At 41.1% G+C, this 27,876-nt stretch overlaps 1 protein-coding gene across 3 annotated transcripts in view; it reads left to right on the top strand.

Moving 5' to 3' along the window:
- LOC149222258 (DnaJ (DUF3353)) overlaps window positions 1-27,876 on the top strand; it is a 333,648-nt gene that overhangs the window by 178,557 nt on the left and 127,215 nt on the right. For 2 of the 3 annotated variants that reach the window (XM_089385332.1, XM_089385331.1), the window contains exon 4: window positions 12,961-13,337. In XM_089385332.1, coding sequence (XP_089241458.1) covers window positions 12,961-13,337 — 377 coding nt within the window. Of the gene's footprint in view, window positions 1-12,960; window positions 13,338-14,136; window positions 14,297-27,876 lie in introns of all 3 variants that reach the window. The other variant, XR_016249419.1, reaches the window with a different exon arrangement.

Below are 27,876 nucleotides of genomic sequence, written 5' to 3'. Positions count from 1 at the left end.
AATGCAACCAGATCATAGATAAAACAGTGCGAAACACGCATGTAAAAGAATATTGAATGAATTGATTAACCTGGAGCAAACAGCTCAATGATAATACAAAGATATTTACAATAATAGAAACATCAGGTTTCTATGTAGAATATAGAACAAACAGTTTCATCTAAGAAACTGCTAAAAGAATAAAAATAGAAACAGCTAAAAGACTGAGCATTACTAAATAGAGATATATTCTAATACCCTCCCTTAATGCTCAATCTATTTACAACACCAATAGACCCGCGAAATTTTACAAATTTATCAGGACCAAGAGGCTTGGTGAAAATATCGGCGGGCTGCTCTGTTGTGGGAACATAGTGCAACTGAACTGAGCCGTCTTCAACCAGCTGTCGAATGTAGTGGCAGTGAGTTTCCACATGCTTTGTTCGTTCATGAAAGACTGGATTCTTGGCAAGTTTGAGCACTCCCTGATTATCACAAAACAAAGAAGTAGGCCCTGTCTGAAAAACATGCATATCTGCAAGCATACGACGAAGCCAAACTGCCTCACAGGCTGCCTTAACTGCTCCCCGATACTCTGCTTCTGTTGAGGAGAGAGCCACTGCCTGTTGCTTCTTACTAGTCCAAGTAACAACACCGGATCCTAGACTAAACACATACCCAGCTGTAGATTTACGGTCATCAACCGAACCGGCCCAGTCAGAGTCAGTGTAGCCACTGAGAATAGGATTGGAGCTGCGAGTATATAAGAGGCCATAATCAGAAGTACCACGCACATAACGTAGCACCCGCTTTGCTGCTATCCAATGATCAGCTTTAGGAGCTGACATAAAGCGAGAAATGTAGCTTACTGCAAAACTGATGTCAGGTCTGGTAGCAGTAAGATAGATGAGACTGCCCACTAATTGCCTGAATAAAGTTTCATCCACAAGAGGAGAGGATGACTGAGCTGAAAGTTTGAGCCCTGGTTCCATAGGAGTCGTGGCCGGTTTGCAATCCTGCATTCTGAACCTTTCCACAAGATTTTTGGCATACTTGGACTGAGAAAGAAAGATCTGATTTTCAGTCTGCCACACTTCAACCCCCAGACAGTAATGAAGAAGTCTCAAGTCTGTCATCTCAAAAGTTCTGCATAGATCTTGTTTGATCCCATGGATCAAATGTGCAGAGCTGCCAGTAATGATAAGATCATCCACATAAACAACTACAAATAAGATATCATCACCAGTATGCTTGATATACAGGTTTGCATCAGATGGACTCCGCTGAAAACCCTGATCTGTCAGGTACTGATCAATTTTCATGTACCAAGCCCGAGGAGCTTGTTTCAATCCATAGATTGCTTTAACTAACCGACACACTTTCTGTTCTTGACCAGCAACCTTGAATCCTGGAGGCTGCGTCATGTAGACTTCTTCTTGGAGATCACCATTTAGGAAAGCACTCTTTACATCCATCTGATGAACTTTCCAATTGAACTGAGCTGCTAGGGCAAGCACAAGCCTTATGGTACTCATCTTGGCTGTAGGAGCAAAAGTTTCCTCATAGTCAATGCCTTCCTTCTGTGAGAACCCTCGAGCCACAAGACGAGCTTTATACTTATCTTTGGTTCCATCAGCTTTGTATTTCACTTTATACACCCATTTGCAGCCTATGGGTTTTTTCTCTGCAGGAAGATCAGAAAGTGTCCATGTATGATTCTTCTGAAGACTTTGGAATTCGGCTTCCATAGCCTGTTCCCACTCAGATGTACCCTTAGCCTCTGAATAGGTTTGAGGCTCAAAAATACTGTGTATGTTAGCCATAAGAGAAAAATTGACTGTAGACTGTTGTCTGTTCTTATGTCTAGAAGTTCTACCTTCAAGGAGCTCATCATCCCGGAGATCACCTATGGTTTTAGCCCACCATTTAGGCCGAAGAGAAGAAGAACCAATATCAGGAGCAGAGGAACCAATATCAGAAGGAGGTGGAGAAGGCTCAAGAGCAATAGGGACAGCAAGAGGAGGGTTGGCTTCTGGAGGAAGCTCAGATAGAGTATTATCAAATACTGATGCTACATCATCCCTCCCATCAGGTGGACCGACTGGAAGAACACTGTGAGGCTGATCCTTAGAACATTGCTGAAAGAATCCTCTGTCCTCATCAAAGACTACATCCCGACTGAAGCTAAGACGACCAGTGGCTATATCTATCAGCCTATAGGCTTTGTGATGATCACTGTACCCTGTCATCATGAGTTTCTGGCTTTTGGAATCCAACTTAGAGCGCTTAGCAGCTGGAATCCAAACATATGCAACTGAGCCAAATACTTTGAGATGACTGATCTTAGGCTTACGGCCAGACCAAACCTCTTCAGGAGTCTTCCCTGTAACAGCCTGAGTGGGTGATCTGTTAAGAAGGTAAACAGCAGTAAATACTGCTTCAGCCCAGAATCTGTTTGGAACACTCCTGTGTTGTAACATGGAACGAGCCATTTCAACAACCGTGCGGTTGCGGCGCTCGACAACACTGTTCTGCTGAGGAGTGTAGGGTGCGGTTAACTGATGTTTGATGCCATGAATATCACAGAAATTGGCAAAAGCTGAAGAACAAAATTCCCCCCCATTGTCGGTCCTAAGAGTCATGATGTTACAGCCAGACTCTTTTTCAACTAAGGTTTTAAACTTTTGAAAGGTACTAAGTGCATCAGATTTATTTTTTAGAAAATACACCCACATCTTTCTACTGAAATCATCGACAATAAGTAAAAAATATTTGCAAGCAGTGATAGAAGCTGTATTCATAGGACCACAAATATCAGCGTGAAGTAACTGGAGTACCTTAGATGCACGCCAAGATTCTCCATTCTTGAATGAAGACCGATGTTGCTTTCCCGCTTGACAGGCGCCGCATACTCCCAACTGCTGAGTCTGAATATCAGGTAATCCTGACACAAGTCCCTCCCGGGAGAGCTGAGAGAGATACTGCATATTTAGATGCCCATATCGCTGATGCCAAAGAGTACTGATGGGAGAGACACGTGCTGCTAGAGCCACTTCTGGAGAGTCACCAGTGTCAAGTAGCCTATATAGACCATGGTCCTCTAGGCCAACAACAACTGTTATACTAATCTCCCTGTCAATAATAGAGCACTTGTGTGCACTGAACACAACATCAAGCTGAGGAGAATTCCTCATAATCTGGCTGACAGACAGCAGATTAATTTCCATACCAGGAACATAGTATACATTCAGAAATATGAGTGTGCGCCCACCAGACTGAATTTGAACTGTACCTCTGCCAGCTACTGTGTACTTTTCACCTCCGCCAAATACCACAGAATCACTGAAAGGTGAGAAGTCAATAAACCAGTCACGCCTGTGAGAGAAATGGCGTGATGCACCAGAGTCAATATACCAAGCAGAAGACGGTACATGATCTGACGACCTTTTAGCCATAAAGGCTTAAAAAACAGATTCTGTCTGCTCGGAATATTCCTGACTGCCTTCCAACATGAGATTGGTTAGCGAAGCCATCTGCACGTTTCCCAAGATATGGAAAAATACAAAAAATCCTGCACGGATTTCAAACGAGGATGCAGGCTGATCCAGACAGAAATTGACAGATGCTGATATAAGTATGAAAAGATTCCCAAAGAAGACTGATTTACTGTAAGAAACACAAACAAACACTAGATAGGAAGAATCAATAAATTGTGGAGATCTCACAAGACAGAGAAGGGTTCATTTCTGTATCGAGATAGACGACTGTAAGCTTTTATCACAGTGAGCAAAGCCGGGGCTAAGACTCAGTGAAGGCTACCTGGCTTACAGAGGGCTCGACCTTAGAAAGGAATGAAAGAACTCAAGAGATTAGGATGCAAAGAAGCTAGCTGATCAAGAACACTCCCTGAGCGCAGTTTCGAAATGAACTACTGAATTTTTCAAAAGCCACTGATAGTAAGCCGACAATGCTGCCTGCTTAAAAATCTTCTTTCAAGATGACTGTAGCAAATCTTAACAAATTCTGTTTTGAAAAACAATAGACTTGCATACAAAAAAAAATTTCTCAGATCTGTATCAGTGCACCAGATAAAAAAACTAGACCAAAGGATAACTGTGATGCTGGTTTGATCACTTGTACTGATGATAAACTGCGATGCTGTTCTGATCCCACTTCAAAAAAATAACTGTGATGCTATTTCTGGTCCCACCGTTTCAAATATAATCACAATATTTTTTAATCCAAATTCTAATCAAACCCGTCACTATAAACTGGAAAATACGTGGATCTGAAAATACCTTTATGTGTTTGCCGTCACTGTAGCCGTGAATCTGGAAAACCCGTGAACCACAAATACAGCAAATACAAATATTGAAAAATGGACCCACATGTGCTGTCTCAGCTTCACGTTTCTGCTGATTGGTAACACACTGCCGGCACACACCACGGATATATACGTCTCAGGTATCAAATTGGCCCACAAAACAAATACGAAGATCTAAACAATGGCCCACGTGAGCTATCCAAGCTTCACGTTACGTCACGTCTCAGCTACAGGTCACGTCTCAGCTACAGGTGTATATGCTTGAAATATACAGGTGTATACAGGTGTATACGCTTGAAATTGGACCACGTGAGCTATCAAAGCTTCACGTCACTTCTCAGCTACGTTTATATGTGTATATAAATAAAAGCCACAGGTGAATACGCTTTGATAACACGCGAATGACTGAGATATATCGGCTTTTGCAATATACACGGGTTTGAAAAATATCAGAAGTATAACGCGTGAAATAATGAACCACGGATTTCAGATATAGATCCACGGGTTTGACATATATATCCACGGGTTTTATACCATAAAATCTGGAGGATCTCTGCAGTATATCGATTTGTTGAAATCGTGAGCAAATATACGCGAGAGAAAACAAATTTTAACTGTATCAATGTTCTTCAACAGGATTCTGTCGTTCTTCAATGTATCACCGTCACATAAAAAAACCTTCACTAGAATCTGAACTTAAAAAAATGCCGTTGCGTGATTCTGTAGAATACGAGAGCGAGAATACTCAAACAAATGTTGACGTGGATACCCAAAGCCGCTGGAAAGTGCCGTGGTTCTGTCGAACACGTGAGCGAAAATATTCAAACAAAAACGTATTAACTTTGATTTCTGCTACCGCTTCCAGCTTTATGCACCAGATATCGTGACAGAAGAAGACTGCTGCCCCCGGATTCACAATAGCTTTCAGATCTCAGACCATGAACAAGCGTTCTTTGTAAATGGAGACGCTAACCCTTGGAGAGAAAAAAAAATTTCGAATGTGGCCACGATAACAAAAAAAATCCAGATCCCTAAAGAGCAATTTCGAAATGAAACAAAATTTTTCAAACAGTGAAAAATTATTTCGAAAGACACCTGTGCTCTGATACCATAAAACAGTGCGAAACACGCATGTAAAAGAATATTGAATGAATTGATTAACCTGGAGCAAACAGCTCAATGATAATACAAAGATATTTACAATAATAGAAACATCAGGTTTCTATGTAGAATATAGAACAAACAGTTTCATCTAAGAAACTGCTAAAAGAATAAAAATAGAAACAGCTAAAAGACTGAGCATTACTAAATAGAGATATATTCTAATAATAGAGGAGGGTCATGCCACACCACAAATAGCTCTGCACACCAAAAATTTACTATAGGTACCCCTGCTAGAAGGGGTAATAGGTACCAAGCTAGTACAAATTGGCCCATCGGTTCTATTTTATTCACTTCCTGGTTAGCATCTGTGCCCTGTCCAACTGGCTGGTTTGACTGTTCCAGTTTGGACTGGGCTGGTTTTTAAAATTCTTCTAGATGTGAGTTTTGTTGGAATTCCAAAGGAATCTAGATGTTAAGCAAGATAAATATGGAATTATTTAAATTGATTGAAAGTCATTATAACAGGCTCAAGTATACTTGTTTTGTACATGTCAGTTGGCTACTTTAATAGAAAAGAAAGTTTAATGGAGTCTGAAAAAGGATCCAGTTTGCATTCTTATGGAATTCTTTAAATTGGTCGAAAGCCATTATAACAGGTTCAAGCATACTTGTTTTGTACATGTCAATTGGGTACTTTAATAGAAAATAAAGTTTAGTGTAGTCTGAAAAATGATCCAGGTTGCATTCTTATTGCAAGTTGCTCGCAATCTGCAAAGAAATAATAATAGCTAGTTAGGTCTAAAAATAAACAATAGACACAAATTATATTAATGTCCACTAGTGACCAATGACAGGTCCATGGGATTCAAGTGTACATCCAGTATTAATGGCCAAATGGGGAGTGTTTTGGTCATCTCTTCTCTAGAAAATGACAAAAACAATGTGTACATAAAGTGAGGATCAACCCACAACCATGCAGTAAAGACCACCTCTGTAAAGAAAAATACTTTTTTAAGCCTCTTTCACAGATCTTCACTGCTCTTCAAGAAGCTTGAACAAAACTCAAGATGAAGTTAACAGTCCATCAAATTATAAGCAAATGGAGTTATGTTTGCCCAAGTTATGATGTAATACAGTTTCCAGGTTTGTCAATGTATTCAAATTATGTTGCTATTCCAAATGAAACAGCTGCTGTGAGCAAGATTTTGGCCAACCACATAACTGGACCTAATTTACCCTGATATATGCATCATTAAACAAGGATATTCATTAAAAATAATTCTAATGGCATCCTTCAAGGTCATGCATGGATCCTGAATTGGAATGCTAAGCTGGAAGGGGTAAAAACTTAAGATTTGTACAGGCGTTTGTGCTATAGCATATGCTTACTACAGATCTACCAAGGTTTGTAGATCTAGCACTTGTGTAAAATAGCAGTCCTATTCTCATGCATTAACTTTCAGCTTATTACTGTATACCAATGTTACCAGACTCGGAATTGGCAATAAATCGGCGAGGCAAAAGAGTGAAGAGTTTTAATTGGCTCGGGAAAAAATCGGTGAATTCAATAAATTAAAATATACACATATATTGAATTAAAAAAAAAAAAATCATTGATATTCAGTAAAGCCATGTTCAAACAATGCATAATATCTATTATCAATAGATGTCCAACATATCATGAATGAATAAGTATCTCATATATGTTATGAGTCCAAACATGATCCAAAGCACCGAGTCCTGACTCCTAACCAGTGACTACATAGAACCAGAAGCATTTGCTTCTAAAAGTTTACAAAAAACTGCATACTAATCAGAAAAAAATCAGTAACTAAGAGTCTAAGACTCTTAAGAGTGAGAACTAGAAGCGATTCCTCCCACTCCTTCGCTTGCTTGACTCTCAAAGTTGTCCAAGTCATGTAGGCTAAAAAGAGGAGCCTCCTCTAATTGGACCCAATCTGCTGCATTTGTAGTTTGCAGATCTATCTCTTCAAGGTCGATTGGTGAATGATCCAAACCTGTCATTATCATGAGACATTGAAATGTGAATTAAAGTTTGACTTTGAACTTTAAAGTTTAAAGTTTAAACTTTAAAGTGCAAATCAGATTATGAAACCTTCAAATTCAATCTCACCTAGTATTTGCTTGTTGCGAAGTCGTAGATTGTAATGGACAAATACAAGGTCATTTAAGCGCTTTTGTGTCAATCGGTTGCGCTTCTTAGAATGTATTTTCTCGAACATGCTTCAATTGTGCTTACAACCTGAAGCACTGCATGCTTGGTTTAAGATTCAAATGGCAAATCTCTTCAAATCTGATGTATCACTACCAAAGTTTTGCCACCAAAGACCTAGCAAGTGGCAAGGGTTTGTGAGTAGAAGTACTAAATAGTAAATACTAAATACTAAATAGTAAAAACTTAAAAATACAACAAAATTTAATAAAACATTTAACATACAAAATAAAGTTTAAACTTTAAACTTTAAACAAATTTAATGAATTGATGAAGCCTTCAAGCCTCAAAGGGTACCTGGCAACATCTTAGACCTTTCTCGTATAGCACTGGTATAGGCAAATAATTTAGTTGGCGCCCTATAATCTTGTAGTTGGGAAAAGACACAACTTTGAAAATCTGGATCAAGGAAGCACCTTTCCATGCATGTCATAAGTCCTTTGCCAACCTCCCCATCCTCATTAAATTTGCTTTTATCATAAAAATATTGTGGGTTTAAGAAATATCCAGTAGCATGTAAAGGGGAATGCAATTGCCTATCCCAACGTGCATCAATAATGTCCCAAAGAGGCATATAATTCATCCCCATATCTTCTTTTGATGGCCTCCTTTGCGAGATCCATTGCCTCATAAATGTAACCCATAGCGGGTTTGCCACCATCAACCACCCTGAAAGTTCAAGTTTTCAAATTCAAAGAAATATGTAATGAAATTATGAAACATTGAAAATAAAAAGAAGCTTAAAATGAAATTTAAAAAATGAAAAAGTTAAAAAACTTGAAGACTTGAAGTACCTGAGAACTCTAACAAGGGACTCCGTCACAGCGATATTCTCTTCGGCATCTTTCCAGAAACCATCATTAAACACAAGTGCTACAATTTCAATGCCTTCAAGGGCCTTGGAATGTTTAGATGCCATCCACTCAGGTCCCAAGAACATCCTCTTCAGATTTATCTTTTGCTCAACCACAGATTGCAAAGATACAAAATTTGTTGCAAATCTAGTCACTGCAGGTCGAACAATTTCCTTACCTTCAGTGTATTTTCTCATAGTGTTTAGTACAATAGTGTGGTTGTATAGGTATTTGGTTATGGATTTTGCCTTCTCCACAACCTCATGTATCCAATGAAGCTTACCAATGTCCTCAAGCATTAAATCTATGCAATGGGCAACACAAGAGGTCCAAAAAATAGTGGGGTGCCTAATCTCAAAAAGTCTACCAACAACCATATAATTAGCTACATTGTTGGTGACAATTTGTACAACATGTTCTTCTCCCACTTCTTGAACGACTTCCTCCATCATTTCACAAATAAGTTGGGCTGTCTTAACCTTGTCTGAGGCATCCACTGATTTGAGAAACATTGTTCTTGTTGGACAAGATACAAGGAAATTTATTAAAGTTCTATTCCTTTGATTTGTCCATCCATCACTCATGATGGTGCACCCTGTTTCTACCCATGATGAACGAAACTCAGATAGCACAAGCATGACATCTTCAACACTCTCTAACAACAAATCTGTCCTAAGGCTCTCTGATGAAGGGGCTTTGAACCCTGGACCTACAACAACAATTGCATCAACCATAGCTTGCCAATAAGGACTTCTGGCACAATGGAAAGGTATGTCAGAATAGTACCAAAAGTTAGCAATGGCCTTCCTTGCTTGACTATGGATATTTTTTTTCCAACCAGTGGCATCCAAGGTAGGTTGGGAACTGGGTTTAGTGCGGGGAGCGAAAAAGGTGTTTATGTTTCCACCTCCAGTGTTGAATGTAGGAGGACCCATTAGTCCTTGAGTTTGAGTTGGACTTGGAGGCATGTGTGGGAAACTTGGGAACATCATTGAGGATTCAACAGAGGGAAATGACACGGGGGTAGTGGAAGAAAATTCGTCAACTCCAGGAGTTCCTATTTCTTTTTTCTGCTTTGCTTTCTTGGCATTATGCTGTGTCAACATATCAATGGCCAAGGTTGCTTGGTGTTTGACATTTTCGTCAACCTTGTTGCAGAGACTTATCTCATGGCTGGGTATTTGTGTAAGGTGGTGCTTGAATCTATAAATGCCTCCACTACATTTTGCTTTGCAAAATCTACAAACGAGCTTGGGGTCTCCGAGAATCTTGTCACAATAAGCCCAAGCAAAGTCCTCTCTCGGCATTGTTGTTGTTTTGGACTTGTGTTAAGATTTGGAGTCGTGCCTTCTGTTTAATTTGGCTCCTGTAACAGTAAAAGACAATAAAAAATTTAAAATTGCTTGTATTCTAGTAAACTGTAAAATAAAAATTTGTCAGAGCAGTAAACTTTAAAATACAAATTTGTCATACAACAGTTGGAGTCGTCCCGGTGAACAGCAGCTGGAGTCTTCTTCGTTCCTGGAGTCGTCTTGAATCTTGATGGACAACGACAACAACTGAGATATCGTGAACACAGTGGCAACGAACAGTTCACTGCTGAGATATCTATGAACACTGAACAATGAGAAGCTAAAAGTTTAAAACATAGTGACAGCTTTTCTGCGGACTGCGGCTGCGTTTCTGCGGAAGGCTATCTCCGGGACTGAGTCGTGAACACAGTAACAATTGCTATCTGCGGACGACTATCTCCGGGACTAAGTAGTGAACACAGAAAACTGCCGACGACAGAAAAATCGTGAACAATTGCTGACGGCTGAGATAGCTGCGAACTAGGTTGTGACTGCTAGCATCGGGGTCGGCTTCAACGACTACAGAAGAAGTCGTGATTGTGGGCTTCAAAGTGCAGCGAACTGTCGGTGTCGGGGTCGGCTTCAACACCTGCAAACTGAATCGTGACTGTGGGCTTCAAAGTTCAGTGAATTGTTGTGACTGCGGGCTTCAGCGGAGTGTGGTTTGCGGCTGTGACAATGGAGCGGAGTGTGGTTTGCGACTGTGACAATGGAGCAATAATGGAGTGGCTTGCCGCTGTTTGCGACTGTATCAATGGAGCGGACAGACAAACTAACCTAAAACTTTAAAACTAAATCAAAATCGCGCCCACAGATTTTTAACGCACACTTGCCAAACGCGGCAAAGTCGGCTAACTCGGGGACTCTACGAGTCAAACTCACATTGACCACGAGTCAAACTCGGTGAACGCGAGTTTGACTTGCAGAGTTTCGAGTTGCCTCTTTTGGTGAACGAGCAGAGGATGAATCGCGAGTAATCGACATACTCGGCGATTCTTGTTTCATTGCTGTATATCTTCACTTATTTTTTAGTGAATCAAATCCTAAATTGAAACACGTTAAATATGTTGTTTATGACGCGGGGGAACTTCAAACAATTCATTAAAATATTGACACATTCTATGAATCACTCTCTTGAATATGAATCATATCATATAGTCTGAGAATAATTTAGCACACACTGTTACTTTTCACTTTAGCATTTCATTATGCCTCTATATTTGTGGCATAATTACATTTCTGTAAATTATATTCTTTTCAGTGAGCTAATAAACACCTTCCATGGGTTTTTATCATACTGGTTTTCTGTTCTGTGACTATACGTCTTTACCTTCATTGTACAGTGCCTTTTGCTTTCCAAATCTTGTGTGATATTCCCACTTAGCAACATTGCTAAGGGAAATATCAATTTTGCCCAATTTTGGAAAAATTCGCACTAGCACTTAGGAAGTGTGGGTTTAGAGGCCCCACATGTATTTTTGATTAAAGTGAGCCCAAACATTAGAGGATGGAGGAGGAAAATCAAGCCACTAGTGGTACGTGGGGGCCACCCATAGAGAAATGCGGCCCACAAGGGAAACACACTCATTGGAGCGAGTTTGGTGGGGGAAAGTCGAGCTGGGCCCACATGGGCATTTTGGAGGCTCTTTGACAAAAAGAGCAAGAGGCACTCATTTTGGTCATTCATGAATATTTGAGAATTGTCTTAGACTAGCATGCTTGAGCTGAAGCCAAGTTTGCAAGTGCTGTTTAGCACAAGAGTGTTTCCGAGTGGAAATCTCAACCCTTGCTTCGGTGGACTTCGAGTGCCAGCCCAAGGAGGGAGTCCCATCCATTCTAGTTCGAACCAGCAGCAGAGAGTGCGAGTTTGAGGAGAGGTTCCAGCAGTAGCAACGCAGGAATTGCGCAGTTCTTGGAGGAGTCACACTTGGAGGTTGAGGAGAGAAGGGAGTTTGGGGCTGAAACTTGAGGAAGAGTTTGGGGAAGTGTTTTGTTGGTGATTGCAACCATTTTGGGGGCTTTTGCAGCAAGATTGACAGGTGGGTCAAATTACCCAGCAACAGAGCCATTGAGGGAAAATAGGGCCGAAATTCCAAGGTCAACCATTGGCAAATTCCTTCGTGGGTTATTCTGGGTATTTGGTGGAGAGCCCGGGGTTAATTTCCCAGAATTTTCTGAGCACCAGAGGAGGCCCTAACAGCTATTCTACACAACCAGCAGCTCATTTTCTAGGCATTTCAGCGCAAAGCCAAGGAAGACCAGCCAATATGCTTGGGGGAATTTCACATTCATCATTTGGGCTTAGCTTGCTTGCCTTGGGCAAGCCCAGGTGCATACTTTCCAAGCACCCATTGTACTTCATGCTTAATCAATAAAATGGCTCAGCAGTGCAGTTTTTGGCTCTATTTGGTGTTCTGATGTTTGAGTAATTTTTCTGTGTGTTTATGTCTATGCATGCTTTGTTTATTACTGTAAAATTTCCTTAGGGATTTTACATCTTGATCTTCATTCATCATATTCCATTACAGGTGATTGACATTCCAAACATGTCTTGTTGACATTTTTTGTTATAAACACTGTTTCCTTCATACAATATGTGGTGGACAAGCTAGTCTTGACAAAAAATATTGCATGAAGTGATCGAGTCTTTATTCTTGTATTTCTTCAACTGAGTTAGAAGTGGTCATGTGTTCATCAGAAGCTGCTTTATTATTTCTTTCCTGTCCTTTATGTTGAATTTCATTCCCTATACTCCGATCATCTATCTTACTATAAGTATATTCTGTTTTACTCAATGAATTTTAGGCTCTTTCGAGATTAGTAGAAGTTCATTTTATCATTATTTTCAAACACAACAGTACTATGACCCATCTGCATGTATTCATGTACCCAGCTCCCTAATCTTTGGAGCTAATCTTCAATGAGTAGAATGTTTTTGTCATCTCTATTTATTAGAGTTTCCATCTAAATTATTCTTAATGAGATAGCGACTGTACTGGTATGAAATTATAACAATTTATGCAAGACAACGTGGTTCAAGAGTATTTAGTCACATAAATCTTCTTGAGATTATAGATATAAAAAAGAGAAAACTAATTTTGTATTTTCTCCCAGGTGCATCACCAGTTTTTCCCAGAATCAATGTTAAAGACTCCTACAAGCGGCTTGGAATCAGCAGGGAGGCTTCTGAAGAGGAGATTCAGGCAGCAAGGAATTTTCTGATTGAACAGTATGCAGGTCATAAGCCAAGTGTGGATGCAATTGAATCTGCATATGATAAAATATTATTGGAAAGCTTTAGAGCAAGGAGAAGGCCAAAAATCAATCTTAAGGGTAAATGGAAGAAAGTGACTGATTCACGTTTGATAAAGGCTATATCTAGCAGGTTCGAAGCACCATCTAGAAATTTAATCATCAAAACGGCCACATTATTCCTGGTGCTAGGGATATGGAGCTTTCTTAATCCTACTGAGGAAGGACCAGTATATCAGGTACTTTACACACCCACAGCTTTTTTATCGTTAATGTACTATTTCTTAGTACTGCTCTGAGATTAATGTCTTGTTAGGGAGCTAAAGCATGGCTAATTGTAAGCCAGGCATGACGAAGTGCTAATCAGTGTATAATGAACAAGTTCTCGTAGAATTCATAGCAGGCATCAAAAGTGAAATTCACAGTGCCTTTGTAGGTTGCTGTCTTAATTGATGTACTGCAATACCATTATAATACCTATATTGTACTTCCCTTTATCTCGTTGTTGTCTCTTTGGAAAAATACATCATATATTTACAGAAAAGTATTAATATCAGCAAAGCAAAAGGGTGTGTTACCTCCAAAATCTGCCTGTCGAATTTAAGCCCAATCATCAAGCACAAGCCCTAGGGCAAGTTAAGGACATCACCCACTCTCACCTCGGTGGTCGTCCTTCTCACTAGAGGTCAGCTCTCCTCTGGCATAAAGGGGGATTCCTTATTTAGGATTTGCCAAATCTGTCCTTAAAACCAAATGCAAATTTCAGATTTGGCAAAACAAAAATTTATGGTTATTTATTGAAGGTTTAGTGATGATTTTGAATGGGAAAGTGCCTTCACCAAAGGGCATGAAGTTGGGGGATGGATGGATTGGTTGGAATTAACTTAACAAAAAATAACCCAGCAAAACCCACGAATCTGCAGTATTCAATAGGTTATAAGTTATAACAGATTTGGATATTCACTTACTGTCAAGTATTAATGATCAAAGGGATACACTATGTTACTAACATGGATCTAACTTGGTTGCATTAAATAGGTGATGCTAGATATGAAAATGAAGCAGGACAGTTTTCAATTAAATACCATCCTTCAAAGCATTACATGCTCAGATCTGGTATCAATCTAAGACGAGGAGGATCAAAGAATCTCTCTATTCAGCCCTTCCTTTGCTAGCTAAGACCAACAGAAATAGTCAGGTACAATATTCCAGCTATGAAATCAATGCAAATCTGAAAGAATCAGCCTTATTGAATGCTACGGCCCAGAAAATTATTGAAGCAATCCCAAATCTGCTCAATATCAGCTCCTTAACAGTTATGACAAGTGTTCTAGGATTTTTTTGAAGATCAAATCATATTTTGCAAATGAGATGAAACCTCCCTTTTATAGGCTTCATTCCAGCTTTCTCATGAATAAAATATTCATGGAATGTGTTAGAAATCCTTCAAAGTAGGCTGCTGGCCTGTTATGATTTGATGAGAGGCTTGAAGTGGTCCACATTGCCACTTGTCACCTTCGTAGCTAGGTTGGCCTCTATCTAACCACTTTGACCACATAAATTACTAATAAACCTTTTGAAGAGGTGACGTGCATGCTGTTGAGAAATCCAAAGTGTGGCAGTTAAACAATTTCTCTTATTATGACATTATCTTGTGATGTTTTCATTATTATTATTTGTTCTTTCAAATTATCTTTTCTTATCATCAAGACTAATGCCAAACAATAAATAGAAGAGAACACAAGATGTAGGCACACTGCAAGGATAAAACCCCACTCTAGGGGAAAACCCAATCAAAATTCTTCCTTCAGTAGATTCAAGATGAGACGACCAAGACCCTTACAACTTAGACTCGAGACTACCTCCATCAAGTCATCCTTGTTTATTCTTCCTTTCATTGTGTTTGCATACCAAGATCCATGTCACTGTGTTAGCACTGAATTCTTGTCACTGAGTTTGCACCGAGACATCATCACAACAATACCACCTAGACCTTATCACTGTACTGGCACCGAGATCTTATTACTATAATAGCACTGAGACCTCATCACAGTGATAACACCGAGACTTCATTTCTGTGGTGGCACCAAGGCCTTCTCACTTTGATGACACCGAAACGTTCTCACTGTGGTGGCACTGAACCCTTATCACTATAGTTACACCGAGACAATGATTGCATCGAGACTGTTATTATGGTAGCACCGAAATTATGGTAGCACTGAACCTCAATCTGCATTTACCAAACTGATCCGAAATTAACATACTGTGATTGCACCAAGAGTACACCTGTGATATCCGAACTTATTTCAGAGATGATCAAAGCTTATTCTTTTGTGTGGAATGCGAGGTTCTTACACTTGTACTTATAGTGGTTTCCCTCTTATAATGAGCCGACATGAGTCCTTGATGAGATGTGTCTTGTAGGCCGACTTGAAGGAGACTTGATGGAGGCGTCTTTGACTAAACAGAAATTGATTTTGACTTTAATAAACAATCCTAAAGCCTACAATGGAGGCTTGACCTAAGACAGTTGACCCAAGCATGAAACTCATGCTTTAACAAGTCAATTCAATAATAATAAAAATTCCTTGTTTTTCTTTTGACAAATATATTACATTTTGACTTCAAGTACAATTATGAAGACCGAACCTAGTTACATTCTTCAACAGATGTGTGCGTTGTTGTCTTGTTAATCCCTTGATGCTAGGACATCTTGTTAACTAGGCTCCTTACATAACCACAACACTATATCTTTGACTACATCATGTTGAAGTTGTAACTAGGTTTGGTCTTCATAATGTATATTTGTCATTGATAATTATGATTTTGTAAAAAAGTCAAAAAGAATTTATTGAAGTCTAAAAGAAAAATTGTTTTTGTCATGTCTCTTTTGGACATTGAAAAGAAAATAAAAAAATGAATTTTTAAAGTATATTTGTGTCCCCAAGTTGACCAAGTCGGCCCTCCAGAGGAACAAGTCGGCCTGCCCAAGAGACATGTCCCTTCGAATTGACAAACAACTATAAATAGGGCCTATTCATTGTCCTCCAGAAGCAGATTTGATTCTGAAGCTTAACCGAAGGGTCTTAGGCAAAAGTTTGGGCCTGAGGCACAATGCGAGTTTGAAGACATCTATCTTTGTGGTTATACAAGTCTCCTGAGGCACATTATTATGTGGTCAAGCACGTTTTCTGAGGCTGTTTTTGTGATATGCAAAAGGCTAGGACAGAGGATAATTTGGTACCCTATCAAGGATTTGTTAGAGAATCTAGGGAAAAGTAGTGTTGTGATGATTCTCCGAGACTTGATAACAATTTTTGAAGTCTTTTTAATTTTCTTGTTAGCTTATTCTTCTTCTTATTAGTGCATATGTGTGTGCTTCATCAAACTGCTACCAAAACAAAGTAACAAGAACACATAATTTGGGTCTCTGCCAGGGACAAACCCTCTCCACTCTTGAGAGGAAAACCCTTTGTAATATTTCTCTTATTGAAGCTTCTTATTTGAACAATTGCCAAACCCTAGACCCTTGACTAGGATATCCTCCAAGCATAAGTCAAATCCTTCTTCTTTCTGCACTGTCACTTCCGACACCTGAACCTTTGTCTTCCGATATTTTTGCTCCTTAGTACTTCGTCCTTTTCTGCTTCTTATCTCAGTTAGGAAACCCTAGTATATTACGGCTTCTCTACTTCACTATAAAGAGAACCTTCTTCACTCTTCTTTGGATACCTTGTAGACTTCATGCACATCTGAATGAGGCTGCTTATGCTGCTACCCTTGACTGCTGTTGAATCCGCAAAAGTTTACCTTGCTGAAGTCTTCACGTGTGGACAGAAACCCTAGAACAGTCCTCCTTTTTTCGCTTTCTTTTTCTTCCTTCTTTGCTGGATGGGGAGGCCTAATAGACCTTGGATATTAGCCCAAAAAAGAGATGATTTCCTGCTGTACTTGACCACTGATAGATCCCTTTCTTCCTTGCACGTGTGGCTGTTGATGCCCTAATAACAGTCTTTTCACCTTCGCTGTTTTGTCTCCTTGTCTTGCTGTTCTTGCAACCTTTTTGTCTCGGCTTTCTTGCATCCTTCTAGTCATTCTTGGTTGCGGATTTAAGAGAGAGTTGTGTCTCTAAATGAGGAGTGGACAACCTCTATAAATAGAGGTCTGTCCCTCCTCCTTTAGGCCAACTTGACTGTCTTCTAGGTCGACTTGACAGTTACATTATTTTCATCTTTTATTTATCATTTCGTTGCTTGTAGACTTCGTTGCTACTAGGAGAGGATTTGACCATGCTTGGAGGTGTTCCCATGACCTTGTATGATGACTTAAATGATGTAACATGCCCTCAAAGGGTCTTATCATAATTACATTTTGACTTCGACTCTCTAGAAGCACTTCAAAATGTGCTTGACCTATTTTCAATGAGCAAGAAACTCATTGACAAAAAATACAAAAATAATTTCTCTTTTCTTGAATAAGTACAAATATCAAAATTACATTTATGAAGACCTAGCCTAGTTACATTTCCTTCAACACTCCCTTTTAACTAGGGAGGTATTCATACAACATTACAAGGTGTTTGGCAATTTTCAATCTTGAAGAATTCACATAAGAGAACCGGATTAGCAATCCATCTGTTATAGCATCATATTCATCAGCAATGTCATAGTGCAAGGCCTTGACTAACAACTCCATCTCTTCACGAGACCAAGAGCTACAATGTTGGTGAGACCAATGATTTTTAGACACCTTCATCATTGTCTCTCATGGTACATACCCACCCGGGTGTTCTCGAGTATGACCTTCTAGGACTATTCTTATCTTGGGTTCCCAGCCCTTAAAGAATATCGGTCCTCTTGCCTACTCTTGTCTTGGATGCCCTACACATTCTCAAAGAGTATCGGATGCCAGATGATTACCTGATCCTCCCATTTTTTCTTCCCAAGTGAAGACAAGAATGTTGTGTCTATCTTGTATCTACATTTCCATTCATGGCCTTCAACTAGACTTAACGGCTGTTAGTCCTAGTCTAGTGCATGACCCATGAAATGGAAAACACAATTGTCACTGCTTTGTAATCAGGGGTGATCCAAATCTCCCTCTTGATCAGGGACTTGTCAGAGCTCCCTCTTACTTGGGGACTCTTTCCTTCATCAACAACTTCTTCTTCATGGGTCCTTCAGCTGCTTGTTCTCCTTCCTTTCTTGATGTCATGAAGCCTTCGATCGAACTTCTTCTCGGTAGGGCACCATCCATTGGTCACTTTTTTTCTTGGTTTGTCATGTTATTACTTTGTGGAAAGTGACTATCAGGTTCTTCTTGTCATCTTGGCTACTCCTTTTGTTGAAGTTTCTAAGTTTACTTAGTTTAGAAACCCTTCATGCACTTTTTTTGATTTATTCCTACCTACTTGTTATTTTTCTTTAACAAGTTATTTACAAAGTAAATACTGAAAATAAACACCAGTGCATGCTCAACATATTACAAATCAGCAACTAAAAGAAACAAAAACAAACACACCACATGACACCATTATTTTTGGACCAATGTCCCCGGAAAAACCCAATGCGGGAAAACCAGTGCAGCTATCTGAGGGTTTTTTTATTAAGCAATATCATAGTACAATCTAGGTGCTGAAACTGGCCTACCCAACAGAGAATTTCCTTAGCAGCTATACCTCACAGTTTGAGAGAAATCTCCTGGCTGAAACCCCGGAAAATCCTTCCGACAGCTCCTCAGCACAAAACTGCTCTGCAACCCCAGCGTCTGCCCAATCTGGACTGCGTAAGCCCCTCTCTGTCTCACGTTGGCACTGCGTCAACCTTTCTTGGCCTGCGTCAGCCCCAGGAAACACTACGTCAGCTTTCTTGGCCTTTGCGTCAGACATGCTGGCCTCTCTGGTGCTCTGCACAACACTTGGATGCCTTTGCGTGGCCCTGCGTGAGCCCTTGCTGGCTTTGCGTCACTCTCCTTGGCTACTGCGCTGCTCTCCCGACACAATCTCTGCCTTCTCTGTTTCTCTGTATTCAATGCCCCTCGGCTGCTCTCCCGATCACTGATTCTATCCCTCTTAGCAAACCCCGCTCTAGAGAATAGAATGACTGATCAGTTTGGTGTCTTATCCAAGTGACCCTCAAGCCTCCTCTTATACTTTTCCTGTTGACATCTCAACGGACTGTGCTCTAGCAATACTCCTCACTGAGTATTACTCTGATCATTTGCATCGGTACCTGTGCTAATGCTAAGCCTTCATGCCCAACATCCTCTGCACTGTTACATCCTGTACTGCTGCCCATGGTTCTGCCACTGCCACTGCTGCATCTGTACAACAACTCCCTCTGCATCCGTGCTGCTGCTGGTTCTTTCTCTTAGCACTGCATCTGCATTGCACCTCCTCTCATCATGCTCCATTGTGCTGCCCACTGTTGCACTGCAACTCAGTTACTGAGAAGTAAATGACCTCCCTGTTGGGTTAGAAACACCCATTGATGCTGAAGCTCCCTCTGCTGCTGACAAGTGCTCCCTCTCTGACCTTTGCGCTGCTGCAACAAATCCCTGCATCTCGCATCGTTGTACACCTCTTTGTGCCTTCTTGCACTGGTGCAACACTCCTGTGCCTCTCGCACTGTTGCAGCCTCCTAGCTTTGTGCTGTCTTGGGACTCCTGTACTGTAGCTCTCTTTGCTGCTCCATCCGCATCCGTCTATACCCACTCAGCCAATCCTACTACTCGTCGTCGGGGCTCCCGTAGCAAGGTCTAATCCAAGAGGCTGGTTACCTCTAAGATCCTGCCCCTCATCGCCTGTAGTCCGCCTGACTACAGCTCGATGTCTCCCCACTTCCGCTCAACTGGCGTGTGTGCGCTCATGGCACAGTCATCGTCTGTCAAAAATTCCTTCTCTACCCATGATGGCGCTGCCTTAGTCTCGGAAGACTCTCCCTTACTCTTCTTCCTTGGGCACTGGGTCGCATAATGACCCATCTCCCCACAGTGGAAGCCCTTGATCTTGGAGAGATCTTTCTTCTTCCGCTTCTATTGCTTCCCTCAAATGCTAGGGCCACATCCTCTTCCTGCTTGACCTTGATCCCTTTGCTGCTGCTACCTGTCTTTGACTTCCGTTTGATCTCTTCCTAGCGAAGAGCTGCCCACATCTCGTCCCAAGGTGGGAGAGTCCCTCTGCCTAGGATACTCTGGACAAACACTTCCCAATCTCCTGAGACAGCATTCAGGGTTGTCCTCACCATAAGCTCCTGATCCAGTGTTGCTCCTATAGCAGTCAACTGGTCTCGGATCTCATTCAGTCCTCCGAGGAAGGTGTCAATCGATTGACCCTTCTTCATCTGATACGACCTCATCTAGTTCTCGAGCAGCTCTCGAGCAGCTTTGCACAGAAGTATGTTGGTATAGGTTCTTGAGAGCCTCCCACATCTCAACTGCCGTTTCCTTCTCAGCTATATGTGGTACCACATGATCCTTGACCCCGTCAAGGATAATGCACTTGGCCCGCACCATCCCTTCTTCGTACTTGTCGTTATCATTGGGGTCGACTGGGATAGCTATAACCTTCAAGGCAAAGTTCTTGAAACGATTCTTGTCAAGCACTTACAAGATTCTGGCCTTCCAGACTGCGAAGTTTGATGCTTCATCCAGTCTATCTTGGTCTCTTACCTCGTGTAGTGCCATGAGGCTCCTCTACTTCCCTCTTAGAAGTTCTCTGTTCGACTCCTCTGAGTCTCTACTTCCTGTCTAGAAGTTCTCTTTTGGACTCCCTCTGAGTCCTGATTTCCCTCCTAGAAATCCTTTTGCCGCTTGTCGAGATGCCCCCTACTCTAATCGTCTTATGCAACTGCACTGCTGATCCAGGTTCCTCGGCTAGAAACCCTCAGTAACAACTCCTCTGGCCCTGCTTTGTCAGGTACTGTTCTGACTACGGTACCTCACCAACTCCACTCTACAATATTTCTACAGCCTTCTAGACTCCAACAACTGCCTCTCTGTGTACTGCGTCAGCCCCTCTCTGCCTCACGCTGGCTCTGCCTCACCCCAGATGGGTCTGCGTCAGCCCTCTGGCCCTCTGCGTAGCTCCCGACTTCTTCTGCGTGGCTTTGGTTGGCTTTGCGTCACACTTCTTGGCTTCTGCGCTGCTAGAAACAGCTTCTGTCACCTTGGGATGACTGTTTTATGCTGCTATTGCTCCGCTCGGCTGATGTCTTTTAGTCCTCCTGTGATCTGCAATCACCCTCTAATACCATGTTGAAGTTTCTAAGTTCACTTAGTTTAGAAACCCTTCATGCACTTTTTCTGATTTATTCCTACCTACTTGTTTTTTCTTTAACAAGTTATTTACAAAGTAAATATTGAAAATAAACACCAGTGCATGCTTAACATATTACAGATCAACAACTAAAAGAAACAAGAACAAACACACCACACGACACCATTATTTTTGGACCAATGTCCCTGGAAAATCCCAATGCGGGAAAACCGGTGCAACTATCTGAGGGTTTTCTTATTAAGCAATATCAAAGTACAATTTGGGTGCCAAGACTGGCCTAACCAACAAAGAATTTCCTTAGCAGCTATACCTCACAGTTTGAGAGAAATCTCCTGGCTGAAACCCCAGAAAATCCTTCCGATAGCTCCTTAGCACAAAACTGCTCTGCAACCCCAGCGTTTGCCCAATTTGGATTGCGTCAGCCCCTCTCTGTCTCACGCTGGCCCTGCATCAGCCTTTCTTGGCCTGCGTCAGCCCCGGGAGACCCCGCGTTAGCTTTCTTGGCCTCTGCGTCAGACACGTTGTCCTCTCTGGTGCTCTGCGCAGCACTTGGCTGCCTTTGCGTGGCCCTGCGTGAGCCCTTGCTCGCTCTGCGTCATTCTCCTTGGCTACTGTGCTGCTCTCCCGGCATAATCTCTGCCTTCTCTGTTTCTATGTACTCAGTGCCCCTCAGCTGCTCTCCCGATCACTGATTCTATCTCTCTTAGCAAACCTCGCTCTAGAGAATAGAATGACTGATCAGTTTGGTGTCTTCTCCAAATGACCCTGAAGCCTCCTCTTATAGTTTTCCTGTTGACATCTCAACGGTCGAGTTTAAGTCCCTACTCAACGGCTAAGATTAGATCTGGCTTGATCCATGTCTTTTGGACCATTCTAACACAGATTCATATTAATACACATTAATATTTTATTTTCCCTAAGTTTAGACTTAGGGACTACAGTAAAAATATTAATTATTTTAATATCTCCTGATTTCTTTAGAATCTGCCCAAACCCTTTCGGGGTATTGGAGATCTCATGTGCCCTAACCTCTCCACCAAATTCCGTGGCTAGAGCACATCCGATGCTACCCCAAATCAACACCTTTGTCATCGTGTCCATGCTTCAGAATGCTCTCCTCATGGATGCTCCATCGTACTTGCTAGGTTATATGCTTTGACCTAGTCACCCATCATGACTTCATCCTTATATTGCTTCAACATTGCTTTTCCTTTTGTTGGATGGCTTCTTCATCACAACATCTAGAGGAGAATCAATTATTTGCACCTTTTGTATTTCCAAGGCCTTCATAGGTGTCAAGGGTCCTTTCTTCCTTTATCAGAGTTGCCCTGCCTTCTTTCGGGAGATATCTTTCAAGGCATTTTTTCAGATAGTGATTCTTGGTGATCATGGTGTTCTTCACATGCTTGATCTCTTTCTTCATTTGCTTCTTCTCAGATAGATAGGTTAATCATCTAATGCTTCTTATGGAAGCATTCCTTCATTGCTTGCTTTCTGGACTTGTCAACATTTCTTCTTGCTTCTTAGTCAACAACCTTATGCTCCTTATGTGAGCATGTTCTTTTGTTGGCCTTCATTGCATTGTGGTACATGTCTTTGAGCATGTTCTTAGTGAAAGAGATTCTTTCATGCTTGATCATGTTATAGAAATATACCCATGACTTAATAATATACAACTAAAAACATGACCTAAACTTTGATGCATACATACCTCATCTTGATCCTCCTTGATCATCCTTTGCTGTGGCCCTTCTTGCTTCATCTTAGCTTGCCTGCTTATCATCCTTTTCTTGAAACCCATGAATGGGTTTCCCAATGAGACCAATGTTGCACGAAGCGGGAGCGAAGCGGAAGCGCGGAGCGCGGAAGCGTCATTTTCCAAAAATCTAGGAAGCGAAGCGTCCGCGGAAGCGTCTGCTATATATATATATATATTTTTTATATTTTTTTGCATTTATACTCAAAACAAACATCCCAAATACCAAATTAATTGTAGAAGACATGAAAACATGCATATTTTTGCATAAATCAAGATAGATATGGCATCCATGATTCCATTGTAGTTACTAGTATGTACAACAATCATCTATATTCTAGCTATTACAAACATACATCAAATTTTTAAGCATATTATAAAACATAAAACATTTAAGCATATTATAAAACATAAAACATAGAGCATATTATGATTTATCTAGCAAGTGAGCAACTGTCAACATTTGTCATGTCCAAAATTCAAATAATAATGTTTACAAAATATGTCACTTGGTCACCGCCAAGCCAAAAAGGTTCAAAATTCAAATTCACAAGTCTACAAGTCTAATGAGTAATCTATGACAAAAAGAAGTAGATTGTGAATATATCTACTAATCTCTCCTCCTTCCACCACGAATAGAACGTGATGGCGGGCCTCCACGTGGTGGCAATGAAGAAGATGGTCCGTGTGTAAGTCGTGGCACTGGAACTGATGAAGAAGAACCCCCTGCTGTTGGTGTTGAACCATGGAACCTAGGAACCAAGGGACCAGATGGGGGTGGGGGTGGTGGCATATCAACACGGTCATCATCATCCTAGAATCGCTCAAAAAATTCATGCAAAAAAAAAAAAAACACTAGTTAACAAAAAAATTAAAAACATGAATTAGAGAAATGCTTTATAAGGGAAAATTGGAAAATTCATACCACAATGGACATACCTGGATAAGAGCATCCTCTAATTGCTCTAGTCGCAACACTCCATCCTCCAAATTGGGCTCCTCTGGATTCTTGTCCCAAATCAACAAGTCTTTATTAGACTTTGCATCTTCACAGTAATGGGACAACAATCGCAAGTTGTAATGAACATAAACCAAGCTCTCTGCCCGGTCTAAATTCAACCTGTTCCTTTTAACACTGTGGATGAAAGAATAAGAGCTCCAACACCTCTCTGCAGAAGAAGTGTTTACCACCTGTGATAGCACCCGCAATGCCAAACTCTGTAGAAGTGGAGTACCCCCTCCATGCATGTTCCACCACTCAAGAGCAGAAAAAGTCTCTCGATCTTGAATTGCATGCATGCTCCCAAATGGACCAGTGTTGAGCGTATAGTTGCTCACCTGTCTCTGTACCAATGCAGCCTCCTCATCATCAGGGATTAATCTACTCAATGCAGCCATATATTTTTCGTGAACCTCTCTATCTTGGTGTGGTTTTTTCCTGCTTCCCCCCCCAGGTGTTGGTGTTGAAAGCCATGATGGATGATAGTATTTAGGTGTCAAAATATATGCTAATGCATGCAATGGAATATTTAGCATTTCCCATCGGTTTTGCACCTCTACACGAATATAATTGTACAAGGTGGTATCTCTAGGCTCAACAATGTCTTTAATCTGCCCCAACATGCTATCCATTTGCTCATACACCTCCCCAATTACTGGTCGATCTGAATCTGCAAACTTGATCATGTAATAAATTGGTTTGGTGAATTGCAAAACATATTTAACCTGTGACCAAAAGTAACTGTCAATAACAGTGTCCTTGACTACATTAGCACCATCTGTGTCAGTGTTAATTTCATCCCATGTTTCAGCACACACCAGATTAGTTAAAGCTTGTCTCACCCTCACTAGCCGCCTAAAGGTGAGGTAATAACTAGCAAATCTTGTCTTTGCAATTTTAAGCAATTGCAACTTGGAGTAAGTGCCATAGAAGTAGTTTACCCTTGTATGCCCTGTGATGAATTTAATGAGCTGCTTCCCTTTCCTGTAAACCTCAGCAATCCACCCACAATCTTTGTGTTTCACAATATCATGCATCAAAAGGTTCAATGTGTGAACCAGGCACCCAGACCAAAAGATGTGTGGATGAGTACGCTCAATAATTTTTCCTGCTGCCTTACAATTTGCTGCATTATCTGTGATCACTTGAACCACATTATTCGGACCAACATCTTTGATTGATTTCAATAGGAGATCTGCAATGTTTTGTGCAGTTGCACTGATGGAGGAGGAGTCATGACATGCAATAAATACTGCACCACTAGAAGAAACACCAAGAACATTTATCAAATGTTGGTTTCTAATATTTGTCCACCCATCTGATACAATGGATACCCCAGAATCCACCCACTCATGTGTAAAACGTGTCAAAGCTCTTTGAACCTTAGCTTTTTCTCTTTCTAATAACACTGTTCTAGCTTTCTCATAGTTGGGGGCCTTGTATCCTTTTGGGGCTTCATTGATGGCCTTTACCATGTCATGCCAATAGGGAGAGCGAAGCACATTGAATGGTACACCGCAAGCACAAAGAAAACGGACTATCTTTCCATCCCCATCATCCCTCCCAGCAACATTAAGGAAATCCCCTATTGTTTTTCTACCTCCAGAGGTTGCAGAAGTACCATGAGGAGATGGGCAACTACCAAATTTAGAGGTTGCACTTGATTCAGAATGAGTTTTTTGTTTCTTGTTTTTTTGTTGTGCAACCATCTCTATTTGGATGTATTTTTTTCTTTGTTCAGTTGAAATGTTTGGGCAAATTTGTACCCCCACAGAACCCTTTTTTTCATCACTGTCCAGCACCCCACAAAGATGCCTCCTCAGACGGGTATATGAACCCGTATATGGTTTTCCTCCATGACAACCATGAGGGCACACAAATTTGTAAGGTCCACCACCCTTTCCCCCTTCAAGTTTGGTCACAAAGTTCCACAAGGGTGTTGATGTACCTTTCCCATCTTGTGCTTCAGTGTCCCCTTCAAGTTCATCCCCTTCCTCTTCAAACCCTTCCTCCTCATCATACATTGGGTCACTACTATTAGGACCAAGTTCATCCTCTTCCTCTTCCCCTCTATTCCTCACCCTTGCCATCATTAAAACCAAGAGTGGAATGATACATAGAAGCCAAAAGAACACCATCTTGGAATATGGATATAGGTGGTGGACAACCTGTAAATAAAGGAGCAAGTAGAAACAATGGGAAAGAGTAGGAGAGGGAGGAGAAAAATACAATTTTTTTTTCAAAAAAACAAGGGAGTTTGGGGTTTGAACTTACCTCTTTAGCTCTTGTAGATGAAGTCCTCCAAGCTCTTGCTCCAAGCTCCTCCTCCTTCTCCTAGCTCCTCCTTCTTCACTCCTCCAAGCTCTCCTCTCTTCTCCTCTCCTTTCCTCTCTTCTCTTCTCCTCTCCTCTCTTCTCTTCTCCAACTCTCATAAACTCAAAGTGAGAAAATGAGAAGAGAATGGGGGCTTTATTCTTTTCTAAACTCACCCTAAACTCACCCTAACCCACCCCCTCATGCAAACTCAAGTTAACTTTTAAAAAAAATTAAAAAAAATTCGAGTTACATTGCTGCACCCGCGGAAATTTCCGGAAGCGCGGATCCGGAGCTCGTGAAGCGTGCGCTTCCGGAGGCCCGAAGCGCCCTCCGAAGCGCGGATCCGGGCCAACGCAACCTATATTCCAGGAATCGCTTAAAAAAACAGGAATCGCGCTTCATAAATTTTGGAATCGCGCTTCGCCTGGAGGTTCCGGAACGCTTCCGTACGGGACGCGATTCCGGCCTAGGATCCGGGGGGGGGGGGGGGCGATTCCTGCAACTATGAATGAGACATCTGCCTTGGTTCATGAACCTTCTTTTGAAGTTTCCATCATAGGATCTTAAAGATCCTTGCCTTGCAAATGTTTCCTTTCTTTGATGATTTAGGTCTTCTAAGATTCTTATTATGATCAAGTTTTCTTTCATCATGTATGAGGTCCTATACTAGGTATGCTCCTTCTACATGAATAGCTTGAGCTATATTTGCCATGCTCCTATATTCTAGAAGATATTTCTACTCATGCATTTTTGTTCTTCTCATAAATGCTGCTATGAGTGTCTAGAACTCTATGTACATCATGCTGCTAGATTCTAGAGGATGTTTCTAGTCATGCAATTTCAATTTATTCCTACATGCTCCTATCCTACTCAAAACTTTGAAAGAAATCTAGAAGTAAAGAGTTTGATCTAGTCATAGTAGAGATCCGGAGGATCTTCCTTCTTTTGCCTCTTTCCATCTTCTTTCACCTCTTGAGTCAAGTGCCTCTTCCCTTTTCTTTTTGTTGTTGTTGTCCTTCTTAAGCTTAGGGCAATTTCTTTTGTAGTGTCCATATTCTTGGCATCCAAAACATTGGATCTTGGACATGTCTTCGTTGTTTGTTCTTCGTGGACCAAACTTGCCAATTTTTCCCTTTCTTTTGGCCATGGTAGCAAATGCTTGCTCCTTTGATCCCACATCTTCTCTTGTCTTAAGTCTGGTTTCCTCTGTTCTGCATAGAGACCACATTTCACTGAAAGTGGTTGCTTCCTTCTTGGCATATATGCTAGATGTGAAGTTTCCCCACTCCTCAGGTAGAGCATTGAGTACTACAGTTGTCATCTCTCTATTAGACATGACTTCCCAAAGCTCCTGAACTTGATCTCTCATTTCAGATATTTTCATGAAGTAGGGAGCTATTCCTTCCTCTGTTATCTTCATCTTGTATAATT

The sequence above is a fragment of the Pinus tabuliformis genome, chromosome Q, assembly GCF_031772625.1.
Source record: "Pinus tabuliformis cultivar Carrire ecotype Pingquan chromosome Q, CPIR1, whole genome shotgun sequence".
Taxonomy (NCBI): Eukaryota; Viridiplantae; Streptophyta; class Pinopsida; order Pinales; family Pinaceae; genus Pinus; species Pinus tabuliformis.
The sequence above is the reverse complement of the archived record's forward strand: the minus strand, read 5'-3'. Positions and strand labels throughout refer to the sequence as shown.